General features: G+C 26.6%; 2 protein-coding genes across 2 annotated transcripts; both read left to right on the top strand.

Annotated features, from left to right (window-relative positions):
- LOC149880290 (ubiquitin-like protein 4A) lies at positions 1-7,080 on the top strand. Its single transcript, XM_090070306.1, has 4 exons — positions 1-181; positions 574-679; positions 2,145-2,329; positions 4,760-7,080. The coding sequence occupies exons 1-4, from the start codon at positions 134-136 to the stop codon at positions 4,832-4,834; spliced, it is 414 nt and encodes a 137-aa protein (XP_089926432.1). The 5' UTR covers positions 1-133; the 3' UTR covers positions 4,835-7,080.
- Positions 7,022-14,628, top strand: LOC149880289 (uncharacterized). Its single transcript, XM_090070304.1, has 14 exons — positions 7,022-7,518; positions 7,824-7,905; positions 8,024-8,085; positions 8,305-8,375; positions 8,575-8,641; positions 8,757-8,946; positions 9,629-9,710; positions 9,863-9,952; positions 10,118-10,174; positions 12,471-12,591; positions 12,694-12,766; positions 13,079-13,152; positions 13,341-13,401; positions 13,562-14,628. Exons 1-14 carry the CDS (start codon positions 7,462-7,464, stop codon positions 14,470-14,472), a joined length of 1,998 nt encoding a protein of 665 aa, XP_089926430.1. The 5' UTR covers positions 7,022-7,461; the 3' UTR covers positions 14,473-14,628.
- The last annotated feature ends 123 nt before the right edge of the window (positions 14,629-14,751 follow it).

Raw genomic sequence — 14,751 nt, 5'->3', positions numbered from 1 at the left:
TATGCATTTTACGACTTGATAAAGTTATGATTTCTACGCGCACAATGGCAAAATCAAAACAAAAGAAACTCGTACATATTTAAATTTTCTAGCATAATAAAAGGAAAGAAAGAAAAAAAGAAATAATAACAAAATGGATTTAACTATAAAAGTTCTTGGTGGAGAGGAATACATAGTTCCAGTATGTGATACATACATGCATATACACATGCATACATACATGTATACATACATACATCCATACATGCATATACACATGCATACATACATGTATACATACATACATCCATACATGCATACATACATACATACATACATACATACATACATACATACATACATACATACATACATACATACATACATACATACATACATACATACATACATACATACATACATACATACATACATACATACATACATACATACATACATACATACATACATACATACATACATACATGCCTAAATGCCTGCACTTTCAATATTTTTTTTCTTCATATCTAAGACGTGCAATTATTTAAGTCCTAAAAAATGACTTTATAATGTCAAGTTTTAACTATTTTTGAGGTGAATCACACACAATCTATCTTTGATTTAAAGAAGCTTATTGAGCAGAAGTATGGGATTCCTATGGCCCAGCAAAAATTAGTGTATATCGGAAAGACTTTGGCAGGTTAGTGTGATAATAGTTTATATAAATATTTATCTAACAATTTACTTTAGTATATGTTTAACCAATGAGAAATACTTTAAAGCCTAAGTATTTTGAATTTTCCTAATGATTATTTAAGATAAGTCTTAATTTGCTTTAATTACTATAATTATTACAAGAAATAGTGAGAAGTATTCTTAAAGCTCTATTTATGTTATGGAATAGCAATTTAATTTGCAACTCCAATATTGTCTTTAGAATGCATTGAGCTTTTATAAAGTCTCAAATCATTAATTAAATTGATGTTTTAAGTATATCATAGGAACATTCTGTTAATTAATCCTGGTTCTAAATTTAGCTTGCTTTACATTAGTTAATATACTTATTTCTATAACTATCACTTTGTTGAAATGTTATGAATTCATTCAAAACTAAAATTTGTAAGCTATTATATTGTTTTCAGGTATATATATATATATATATATATATATATATATATATATATATATATATATATATATATATATATATATATATATATATATATATATATATATATATAATTACATAAAAAGTTTTATATAATGAGATGAAAAATTTTTATATTTTTGTAACGTTGTATATCTGTTGATGCACTTATATCAAATTGATTTTTCCTCTTAATTATCTTTAAAGTTTCCACAAAATCTGTAATTTTCCTCGTTTTTATGTTGATTGAATAATTTGATATTCTGGCAGTCTTCTTAACATTTTGGGTTGTTACTATTTTTTTTAAATATTTTGCAGACTAATTTTAATTTTATCAATAATTTTTTAATCCAAATGAGAGCATAAAGCTGATTTAAGAATTTTTGTGGCACATTTTTATTTTGTATTGTTTGATAAATCATTTAATGACTTTTTAAATGAGTTATATCCAACAACTTATGCATTCACTGATTATGCTTGTGCTGACCATCAAGAGTTACTCAATATTTTTGATTCTTAACATTCTTAGCAATAAAATGGCTATTTAAATTGAATTAGCAAAAAATATTTCTTTGAACAAAACAGAATCATTTTTTTTACTTCTGATGATAAATAAATAACCAAATTATTTGTTGATTTTGTTTTTGCCTGAAGTCCACTATAAATTCCATTTTTAAAATAGCATAGATAGTTGTATAAAAATAACATGACTTTTATATCATGTAGATTTTTTTAATACAGCTTCTTTTTTCTTATTTCCTAAGTGCCCTTGAATCACCAACACCTCAAAGCTTTAACCCATTTAGCCCAATAGATAGAAGAATTTTCTAAATTTATAGAAACTATGTTTATAAATTTTACAAAAAATAAATCATAACCTTAACAAGAATTTAGACTGCTTCAGCTTATTCAAATTATTTGCTTTTAAATTAAAATGTACTTATGAATTAATTTTTAATATTATTATTATTATTATTTTAGTTTTTTAAACCTATTTAAACCTGCTTTTTAACTTCAGATGAAAAAATCATTTCGGAATGTGGTATAAGCTGCAAATCAAAAATTAATCTTATAAAAATGAAAGGTGTTACTGATTCTTCTTTAAAATATACCAGTGAAGATTTTTGGAAGACTTTAGAAGCTATTCTGTTAAAGCAGTACAGCCAAGCTGTTGCTCAAAGTATAATATCTGAATTTGAAAAGGTAATTTTAACATTCTCATTTATGTCTAATGATTATTTTTGTAACACAATTTTAGTTAATATACCATCATTTTTTATATATTTTCAAAATAAAATCCTTTTTATGCCAAAAAGAAAGTAAACATGTTGTCCTCTTAGATCAATAACCTCTCTTAAAAAAGACCCCCGTATTAGTTTTCACTATCGCTAGTACTTTGCAGAAAACTATGGCCCTTTTTTGCCCAGAGCTCACAAAAGTTTTAAAATGGCTCTGTACATATTTTGACTGGATGTATTAGCTAACAATAAGCTATGAAGAATTTGCTTAAGACTATGACGTCACTTTTTGTACCCACTCTAAATTACTTAAAATTTCAACTTATGCATGATCCTTGCAGTACTTGTTATTGCTTTTTCTCTGTGGTATAAAAATCATTGTTCATTTGGTGTAACATTTAATTGATTTTTGTTAGAAATAAATCAAACAGCTAAATTGAGTAGATATGAGGGTACTTTTAGAATGTCCAAAGAGCTTCAGGAAGCTTGTTCATGGTGTCCACATTAGCTGTAAAAGCCTGAAAATAGTAAACAAGAATGCTGACAAATAAAGTCAAATAAAATCAAATAAAGGAAAATTTGTTTTGCCATACTCATTAACTTTTTTGAAGCATTATGTATATTACTTTTATAATGTAACAAGCATCTTGGTTAATTAAGACCTTAAGCAGATTTAAAACAACCATTTTCTTACTGACTTAATTGCAATGGGGTTCAAAAAATTGTGAGCGTAGTCATTCCGAGCATAGTAACAGTTAGCAAAACCTGGTTTCTTTTCACAACTGTAGTAATATTTTTTAATGCAAAATTACTTTAGCTTCCACATTTAGTCTGCAGCATGCTGTTAATTCTCCTTCATTTACCTAGCAAGTAGTTTAGGAAAAATAAATTAGGTTCAGGTTCTCTGAATAAACTCTTTGGTGATTTTGTCAATTCAAAGTGATGTTTCTTTTGTGGTTTTATGAATAGTGATATTTGTTGACATTTTTTATCATGTCTATGTAAGGGTTATTTAACATCAAAATTTTACTTAAATTTTTTTTTTTTTATTCAGATTTGCATTTTTTATATTCATAAGTGAACACTGGAAGGTGTGTATTTGACAATTGTCAGTTTTACGCATTACAATTTGAAAAAATTAGTGGACCGTTTTTGTAATTTTGACCATTAAAAATGTGTATACTAAATTTTCAATGTATGAATAAAATTGGTAATTAGTTCTGCTCAAGAAAGATAAAGGTGGCAGTTTTTAAAAAATGCTTTCATTTTGGATGCCTTGACCATAAATAGTAAATTGCTGCATTTTAATCATGCCAAGAAAAGATTTTAGTTGCGCTGTTTGTTTGGTGAGCAAAACTTAAAAAAAATTTACCATGAGAGGAAGTGGATTATAAAGTTTAAAAAAATACATTTCTGGCCAGCCTATTAAAATATTTTAAGCAATATACCTATAAAGCAAGAGAAGTAACAAAAATTTTATGCCGTTTTAAATTTTTATCTTTCTTAAAATCATATTAAAAACTTTAATTTGTTGTTTACCAGCTGTTTAAACAATTTGAGTTTACACAAAAAAATAGAAATAAAATCCTTGTTCAGAAATGTAATGCAGAATGCATTTATTCAACAAATCTAAACCAAAAGCGAATTTATCAGTACTTATCATACATTTAACTTGTTTTAACAAGAATAAAACTAAAATGATGTGTTGCTTCATTGTATGAATGAGACCATAATAATATTATTTTAAATTGAAACAAGGTAGTTAACATCATATTAAAGCTGTATATCTAGTTCTGAAGCAGATAAAATGATAAATGCAACATGGCATGAAATCTATTTTTTGAGATTTAAAAAAAATTTCATTGGTGAATTCAGAAGAAAAAGCAGTTTTGACAGATTTACTTATAGTGAAGTTTATTTGAACATCCACTTCAGATCAGACTCTGACTACCATCTTTTTTGAGCTCTCAAACAATCCTGTTGTAAAAAGTATTTTTTGTGTCAAATGAAGAAAGTAAGCCATAAAATAAGCTGTATTTAGCAGACCTTCCAGAATAGCTTTGAAAAAATGGAATGGAATTACTGGAAAGGCAGTGGATAAATTATTAGGAGTATATGTTGGTTAAAAAAATAATTTGAATAAAATTCTGATTGCTTAATTTTCACTTTCAAAAAAATTTACACATTCTGCATTATTGTGCTGATATAATTCCCCTGCCTGAGATCTCCCATATGTTGAGGAAAATTTACTATAATCCAAAAACATTCACTTTACAGCTCTATTAATTTTAATATTAATAATGTTAAGAATATTAATTTGTGTTATATTTAATTTACTTTATATTTTTACATTGAAATTAATTTTTTTTTTTTTTTTTTTTTTTTTTTTTTATAGGATTATAAGCAGCTTATTGCAACTATGAGCTTGGATGATATTGAAAGAGTTGCATCCAGGTGTTTGAAACTTTAATAATATCCTCTCATTGGAATCTCTTTTTTTTTTTTTTTGCCTCATTTTCTCACTTCATTTGGTGTTATGTTATAATTTTTTGCAATATTTTTCATGGTGTTTTTTGTGTTTTTTTTTTTTAAATTTCGTATATTTTAAGACTGATGCATTTATAGATTAGGATTTTTTTATTCTTCAATAACTTTTTTTCCTTTCTGTGTAATTCAACTTTGTTAAATGAGGTAGGAGACTCAGTTAAAATATAGTTAAAGAAATTTTCAAATTTTTTCCTGAAATTTTATTCTAGTTAAATATGTATAATTTAAAAGACTGATATCATAAAAGTTATCCAGTTTATTAATAACATTTTTACCAAGTTATTGTGGTAAATTTAGTTGTCTCAAAGATAATATGCTTATTAAAATTGCTTGTAAATTCTTTTTTTCAAATATAACAAAAGCATATTTGATAAAGACATCACACAAAATTTTTCTCTACAATCATTGTCACTAATGAGTTCACTAGATGTTTTTTTTTTGTTAACACAGTTTTATCAAGTGGACAGTTTTTATTAGAGCAAAATAGATGCAAAAAGTTTTAAATTGATATCCTTTCTATTTATTCTCAAACTATGTGTTATTCCTAACTTTTTTATTAATTTTTACTAATTTTTTTATAACAGTCAGCATTAGATGGCTAATAGTTTAAGAATTGTTATTGAGATTTTGAGGTCTGAAAGTTCAGATACATAGAAGCGGATTGAAAAGTAATATACAAAGTAACAAAGTGTCAGATAGCTACTATGAAGGATGGCCCCAGGATCAGGAACAGCAACTGGATTTTAATTTCCAAGAATTGAAGAATTATTTCAACAACATTTAAAATGGCAGGTGCTGTCCAGTTCATACAGGATGCAGAAGATCAGAAAAAACTACCAAGCATGAGAACAGTCTTATGTTTTGTTAAGTAATAGTCAATCAAAGCTTAAGTTATCATGAGCTTCCTAAAAATTTTAACAAAAACAATGAAAAGCATGTTTGAGTATGGTTGATGATGTCATAAAAATACATCTCAAACATGTCTCTGATATTTATATTACATTTAGCGGAGGTGTGTACTTCTTTTGCTCCCCTAGGAGCAAAAGGCTCACAAGATTAATGTAGCATAAGAAGAGAATTGTTTTGTATATGGAAAAGTAACTTTGAAGTAATGAATAAAAAAAGCAAAGTTCTTCTTAAAAGATTCAAGTCTGAAAAGTAAAGTAATCTCTTTAACGTTCCAAGACTGCAAGGTGTAACCAAATTAAATTTAATGTGGAGTAAGTTTGTTTAATAGGTTAAATCAACCAACATGGCTGCATAGATTTTTTTAAAGAAATGCATGGTTCTATCAGCAGATATGCTGATTGATCAAAACCTATGGTGTCAGTTTTGACACAAAATGGCTCTTGCTCACACTGGTTGAACAATCAAGATTTGTTTAATAATATAAGAAAATAATACCTTAGCCAGTTTAATCATCAGATCTAAATCAAATCAAATTTAATTTGTCTTGGCCTAAAACAAAAACCAGATACAATTTGGAGAAAAGTTTGAGCCATAATTTTCTACAATCTTGTTAAATTAGTTTAAAAGGGATGCATAGTTTGCAAAAAAAGTATATGGACAATATATTTAATGCACTGATTATGCACCAATTTTGATTAGTTGCTGTTTTTTTTTAATAAATTATTTTATTATTGTGTTTGAGATTTTAAATTGTAAATGGGCATATTTTATATATTGCTAACTTTATAAATTATAATGCTAGAATAATCCTTGTATAGATGTGAAAGATAATATTTTAATAAACTAGTACAAAACTAGAGTATAAAATTACTTTCCAAATATTATTTGTCAGCAACAAAAAAGGGCAGTTAAAGGACAGTAAAAAGTTAGTGTGCTACTGGCTAAAAGTGGTCCTTAAAGTAATATTACATTGTAAAATATGCATAATGCTCAATTATTTGTTATTTTAAGAAGTAACCAAGTTTAATTAACTGTTTTTATCCTTGGAAGGAATAATAATGACACAGACACACACACACATGCACACACAGACACACATGCACATGCACACACAGACACACATGCATATGCACACACACACACACATTCAGACACACACTGGCCAAAAAGTTCTGGGACTTACCCACAGATTGAGCCACAGAGCAAAAAATTGTATTTGTTTCAGATAAATAAATTAGTATTAATTGAAAAAAGGAAAAACCATCAACAGTGTATATTACACAGTATTTTTGGGCTAATTGAATGATGAAATCAAAAAAAAGGCCATATATGGTAAAAAAGGAACTTTTCTTCTTCAAAACAGTGCACCATGTCACAATTTGATAGTAATGATGGTGAAACCAAGTCAGTGCAAATTCTTAGTTGTCATCTATCTTTTATAAAGATTAACTTTCATTTTAATCTCCATTTATCAGTTTATTGTTAACCTATTTTTATTGTTAACATATTTTTATTGTTAACAAACATATTAGCAACATTAAAGTTAATATATGATGCATTTATTGTTTTATTTCTATGCTATAGCAATCTAATTAAAATTAATAACAGTGGCAGTAACAGAGTTTTTCAAGAAATTTCTTTATGGAACCATTTGAAGATGACCCTAGTGAATGGCCAGCCCAGTTCCAAGAAATTAAGGTTTTGTTTGAATTCTTAAGTTTTATATCAATATCATCATAGGAATTGTACATTACAATTTAGACTCAACATTATGCATGGTTAAAAGATTTATTTTAACTTTATTCAGAAATGGAATTTTGAGAGAAAAGAAATTTTTATTTAAAATTTTTTTATAAACTTAGCCTTTTATGAAGATTACTAATTTTTGATTGAAATTCTGAAATCTTTTTTCTGATTTTATTAATAATTCATTTATTCATGTACTTATTCGTTTTTAATGATGTCGGAATAAGAAATGTGCAGCCATTATGTTTCCTGTTTAGAAAATAGACAGCTTACTTCGGTGTTCAATATGCTTTGAATTGTTCAACATAGCTGTAATTGTCCCAGCTTGCTCTCACAACTGTATGTTTTTTTTTTTTTTTGCATTATTATATTTTTTGAGAGTTTTCAAAAGAGAAGCTATTACTTTTACTTACCTTCGATTTTCTGTACTTATGGAAACACTTTCACTTTCTTTTAGATTGCTCTTATTGTATTCGTAAGCACATATCATACAAAAAGTATTGCCCTACTTGTTTTAAGGTGAGGTTATTTCTGAAACCTTTTTATAAAAAAATACTTAAAAATGTGGTACATTACATTGTTTTATCATTTTAAAAAAACTTTAATCCTATTTGTAACATAAAGATAAAGTCTGTCATGTAAATTTATCCAGCTGTTTTGTGTCTCAGTAACAATTTAAAATATGATTTGAAATGTATTTAATGCTCTTGAGTTTGGTTTTACTTTGTTTATATTTAGCCCCTTTTGGATACTGATTTGAAATGCAATCGCATCCTAGATGAGCTAGTTTTCTATTTTAAGCTAGTAAGGTAATGATAATTATAGGATGTTTTACAACAATATGGCACTTAAAACATAAAAAAATTTAGTTGAAGGTTGAATTATATTGTACTTATCAATTTAAAAAGAAAAAGATATTTTGTATTTGTATTTAAAATAATTTTATTTTTTTTTAATTTTTATTTTTTCTTTTTAAATGGTCACTATTTTCTGTTTTTTAAATTTTAGAAAAAAACTACTTGATGCTGTATCCAACTTCACTGAGGCATCACCAGTGTTGATCAATAAAAAAATAGTATAAAAATTCTTGAATTTTTAACCTTCATACTTTTTTAATAAAATGCATTAGAATCCTTTTTTTTTTTTTTTCATTTATTTAACATTTTATTGATGTAAGTAAACTTTTTTAGTTAGATTTAGATGAATATATCTTTGAGCCAACTCAAAAATTTTGCAGTAGTGGTAAAATTAGCACAAAAAAAGCTTCAAAAGTCATAAAGAATCCACCAGAACCAGTTTTATCAAATAATCTTAAAAAATGCTTAACATCTTTAAGCTCTACTGCTGACAACCCTCAAAATGCCCCTGCTGATAGCCCTAGTAAGTTTCAAAGTTTTAATCAAAAGAAGTTAGTGTTAAACTTAGTTCACATGTAACACATCTTAATTATGGGTTTTTTTTAATCTAATATAATAAAGTGAAGTTCTTTTATATTTTCTATTGAACTAAAATACTTCCTTGCTATTCATAATTTGTAAAATCAGGTTGGTTTGATTTTAAAATAGTTTAAGATCCAACATTTTTGAACCAAGAATAAAAAAATATAATAAATTTTGTAAGTGTTCTTCTAATTTAATGTTCTTTTCAATATTTTTCTTTTGTGCCATTAACAAGTTTTTAATGCTTGCAAAGAAATCAGTTCGATAGGCTATTATGTTTTTTTAAGTGACTTCAGGTGCAACACTGATTTAAATAGTGTTCTGTTCAATTGACTATCTGTGTTGAGTTTATCATATGAAAAAATCTGAAAATAATGTAAAAGTTTCACTAATTCAACTATAATATGCAATTTATTTATTTATAGTTAAATTGTTCCAGTTGAATCAAAACTACAGTGTTTAACGGGATCTTTAGTTAACAATTGAATTTTATAAATTTTTCCAAAACAAAGTTTAAATTTTTTTTCAGTAGAAAGCAAAATTTATTTAAGTGTTTATTTATACACTTATGATTTAGTAAAAAAAAAAATTAATATCTTGATATAATTGCATTTTTACTTTAGTTGATTGTCCAGTCTGTAAAGAACAAATTGCATTTAAAAGGATCAATATCCATTTAGATGGCTGTCTAAAAGCACAAGAAAGGTGTTGTAAATAAAGACCCATTTCTTTATTGTGAAATTTTTGAAATCACAAAAATACTTTTCTCTTTTCATTACCTGTTAAAACCAAGATAATAACTTCAATAAATGAATTTAATATAAAAATACAACTTTTCAAAAGTCTTTTAAATTTAGATCATCAAAAAATGAAAAAGTTAGCACTAAAGAAACAGAAACAATTGTAGAAAACAACCAGACAAAGAATAGTTTCCCATCAACCAATATGTATTAGTTATGCTTTTTTTTCCTTCTTCCAAATTTCAAAAATTTTATGTAGATAAATATGTAAATTAAAAATGCTCTTTTAATGTTCACTAACTCAACAAAGTTTTAAAGAAAATTTACAACATTTACTCGGACAGTTTTTCAAAATATTTATTTCTATTATAGTGAGGATATCAAAAATAGATCGAATAAAAAACGTAGAGAAACAGCTAATGATTTGATGTGAGATATTTTATCTTTTATTAATATTTTTTCTATTGAGTTTTAAATTTTTAGATATTACTGCTGAATTTTTTTTTTAAAGTTTTTTTTAGATTTATTTAAAGATTTTTAATCTCCTTATGTAATGGAGGTTTGATCTTCATATGTAAATTATGCTTTGAAGGACAATGTATATATGATATTTATATAGATGTTTATATAAAATTTTTCAATTGTGCATGTTTATTTAACATGATGGTATTATCTTTAAGTAGTCTCTGAAAAATAAAGAGGTTTGAGTAATTTAAAAACTAAAGACAGACAAGAGCAATTAGAATTTTGTTATCAAATTATAGGTTAAAGGTTAAAAAGACTCAAAAATCTATTTTTGCATGAAGTTTACAGCTGAAATACCAAATAATCTATGGGAACAAAATAATCTATGGAATTAGGTCTGACAAGTTCCCTGGTCACTTAAATTTTTTAATGTTACTGCTTGTTATGAATTTAGTGACATTCTTTGAGGTATGAGAAGTAGACAAATCTAGTTGGAAGATTCTGCCATTGTTCAGAAAGATATTTGTCTTTTCTGGTATCAGCTTGTGTTGTAGAACATTGATATATTTATCAGAGTACTTACAGTTTTTAGGATAACATTTGGGACAAATATTTGGATTGCTCTTACAATCTTTCTTGATAGCTGAAGAATGTTTTGGGAGTGTTCATATGATTGAGCAGTTTTAACAAAATCTGAGGTCAGTTTTGCATATTCTTAGCGCTGATCATGTCCATGACACCTGAGAAAGAAGTTTGATAATTCTCTCAATAATTTTATGCGTTTTTAAAACTCAATAATTTTTTTGCAGCATCAATTAAAATAAGAATTTTTGATGATGTTTTTTTAGGAAATGAAAAAGTATAAAATAAAAATTTAAAAAATTTTTTGAAGAATTTAATTATTCTCCAATATGAAAATTCACATGGTTTTATTGATAAAGTAAGTTATGCTAAAAACATTTTAAAAAAACCCTAAGCACTGCTAAACGGTTTCTAAGGGACCTCTCAACATTATCCAAGATAATTCACTTCTTCACAGATTTGCTATTTTAAACAATCAAGCAGCTTAAGTCATTAGATAGCTCAATGGTGAAAAAGTTAATTTATTATTAGGCCCTAATGATTGCTAAATCAACTCCAAAACATTTTCTTATTGGGATGTTTTATATGTTGTGCAGCCCAAATAGGTTGTCCAACTAATATGCAAACAAACTGTGATTTCTGTCCACATACTTCAACTTGCAACTCTTTAGAAAAAACTATAATTTCTGTGTCCAGAAACATTAATATTACTGACAGAACAACATAAATATATTTACAATATGAAAGTTAAGTATTTAATCATAAGTGCAGTCATAGCTTCAAATATGGTGTGAAATTGCTCAGAAGAAGTTTATTTTATTTTCTTGAATTTTACTTTTGTCCAGTGTCTGTGCTTTTAAACCCATGCTAAATGTTTCTTCATGACAATTGTCAACAACTTCTTCTATAGTGGCTTTCTGGCTGTCCTTACAGCATTCAGTAGACATCATCTAGCTGTTCTTGAGCTCTTAGCAATCTTATGAATTGCAAAATCACATTTTAATTCCACACTTGTTTTGTTGGAACCTCTGAAGTACTGTTGCAGTAGAAAATGATTTTTGGGCTGAGGGTTAAAAATTGCATAAGCAAACAAACAAAAAATTCAAACAAACAGATTTCATGTTACACTGTGTTATTTATTGTTTATTTTTGTTTATTATGATTAATGTTTTTTTTAGTGTTAACTCTGTGTTTTCTGACTTTTTATAATAGTGATTATTTTTTTAAACTGGGTTTCCATTAACTAAACTAATTTAGAGTATGAGGGTTAAAGTATTGACTTTTCTGTTTTTCACAATCAATAAGTTTTGTTACACTAACTTTTAGTGTAGTTTGCAACTAACCAACTGCTGTGTATTGAATCAAAAATGATCAGGGTCTGGGTTTTGTGATCAGTAGTATGCACCTAAAACTGTTTTTTGGCACCAGTTAGGAAATAAAACAAAAACTAAAAAAATAAAAAATGAGTTAGGTTAGCAAATAATCCCCTGTAGAATTCACAATACTTATTACGGCTTTAACTTTTATTTACTTTGCTTTAGTAGAACAGGGTTTTGAAGGGTTCACATTATTAAAAGGAAGAAAGAAATATCTTTCATTATTCTAAAATTTTCCAGATTACAACCATAGTTTGTGCTATTGTAAAATATTTTTTTAATTTTTTTGTCCTATTATTCAGCATGTCATCTGCAGTGTCATTGATGAAACCTTTGCCAAAAGTTTGCCTTGATGTATTGAATGAAAAGCAGCTGAGAAATAAAGCAAAACATTTTGGATTAACAAGTAAAGGAGATAGGAATGTAAGTAATATAAATGTTATCTTTTTCTTACTAATGTTCTAGTTTTATTTCTAATTCTTTTAAAATTCCATTCCAATCATCATGTTCTTTACTTTTGTTTAGGCATTGACTCGGAGGATCAATCAATATATTCTCCTATATAATTCACAATGTGATTCAACCCAACCTTTAACTGGTACATTTAAAATTTCATCTTAGAATGTTGTCTGATAGCTGAAAAATAAATATTTCTCATTATTTATGTCTAAATATTTCTCACCCTCCTTGATTAATTGCATCTATAAATATCTCACTCTCCTTAATAACTGCATCCATTAAAAATTCTTTTTCTCTTTCATTAATTACATCTGTAAATATTTTTGATATTATTTCTATTAACATTATTAATATTATTAACATTAATAAATATTCTTCACCCTCCATATATTATACTTTGAGTTGATTTATTTATTACAATTCAATTTATACCTTGTTTGCTATATTAAAGCACAAGAAATAGCTGCACAGGTTGAGAAGGATGAAAAACAACAAGCAAAGTATGGCTATAAACCTTCTGTATTGGTATGCTTTTTAAAATTTTTTTCAAAATTTAAACCTAGTAATGTTACTTTTATGGGATTAAGATTAATGATAAAGTCCTGGTGCTCATATTTATGTTATTATTTTACTTTCTTTATGTTATTAGATTTTTTTATTCATGATACTTTTATGCTATTTATATTCAGTTATATTGATGGTTTGTTTTTTAGATGCAAACATTTGACCTTCGTCACTCTGATGATAAAAAACAGGAGTTTGCTCTTAGCTATTGTAAGTTTTTTAATGAACTATGACTTAATCCCTGATAATATATGCTTTCTACTTGTTTAAAAGTATTAAGTTTAATGTCTTTAAAAAAATTTAGTTTTTGATTTTGATTTTCTTTGATTTTTACTTTTTAGAAATTTTTTTCTTTTTTTTTTTTGCATAGCAAATCAATATAATAAAGAGTTCTCAAGTCTCATTGAAGAAATCAAATCAAGAAAGAAATCAGATGTTTCACGCTTATCACCATCTCTGTTGTCAAATGCAGACAAAGAAAACAACTTTTTTTTAAAGGCCAGTCAATCAAGTTTTCCTCTTATTGAAATTGATGAACAAAGATCGTCCACTTCAACTTCTGTTAAGATTGAAGATGCAATTTTAAAACAACAAAATTTTTCTTGCACTAATAAATTTAATGCAAAAGCTGATGAAAATTACATGCATACAAAATTTTTTGAACAAAAAGAAAGTTTTAACAAAATTAGTTGTCATAATAATCTCAATATACTACCATCATTAGATAGTAATGATTTTGCTGGTTCCTGCAATTTATTGCTTGATTATGTAAACTCTCCTGAAAAATCACCTGCAAACTGCTCTATGACTTGTAACTCTCCGAGATTATTTTCAAGTCCATTTGAAAGTAATACAAAACCAATAAGCAGTACATTAATAATTGATCACCAAAATAAAACCCTGACTAGTTCAAGGTTTCAGGTATTTTCACCTGTGACTGACAATATGCTAAAAGAAAAGAAACCACAGATAGCAAAGAAAACCATAGTTGGCTCTAAAAAAGGATTAAAGAGACCACAAGAGCCGGAGGATGAAAGATTGAATTTTAATAAAAGACCCAGGAAACTAAGTTTTGAAAATAATACTATTAAAATGAATGATGCCGATCAGTTTCAGTCAAAAACCATAATTGAAATTCCTGATAGTGACACAGAAAGTAACTCTCCTTATATCTCAGGACTCTCAGATGATATCAGTTTGTTAGTTGATAATGCAGTGATGAATCCATACAATCATTCACCGAGTTTCTCTAAAAGCGATTATTCAACAGATTCATCTTAAATTTCTGATGTGCCTAATGACCTTTAACTGTTTTTTAGTTTTAAGTTTTAATTTGAATATAATTATTTTTGAATTCAATAGTATATAGTATTTATTATAATATTAACAGATTTGTAATATTAATTTAAACAGAATACACTCATGTATATATTTGTACATAGATATAGCTTATGTTGACGTATTTAAGAGATTTTCTGTTTTAACTCTAACAGTGGTATTTTACTTTCAGAACATAAATTTTTTTACAGGATTTATGAATCATTTGACAATCAGTTAATT

Source organism: Hydra viridissima, unplaced genomic scaffold, assembly GCF_058129835.1.
Source record: "Hydra viridissima isolate aposymbiotic clone 2 unplaced genomic scaffold, HvirCarnegie_v1 scaffold_13, whole genome shotgun sequence".
NCBI classification, from domain to species: Eukaryota; Metazoa; Cnidaria; class Hydrozoa; order Anthoathecata; family Hydridae; genus Hydra; species Hydra viridissima.
The sequence above is the reverse complement of the archived record's forward strand: the minus strand, read 5'-3'. Positions and strand labels throughout refer to the sequence as shown.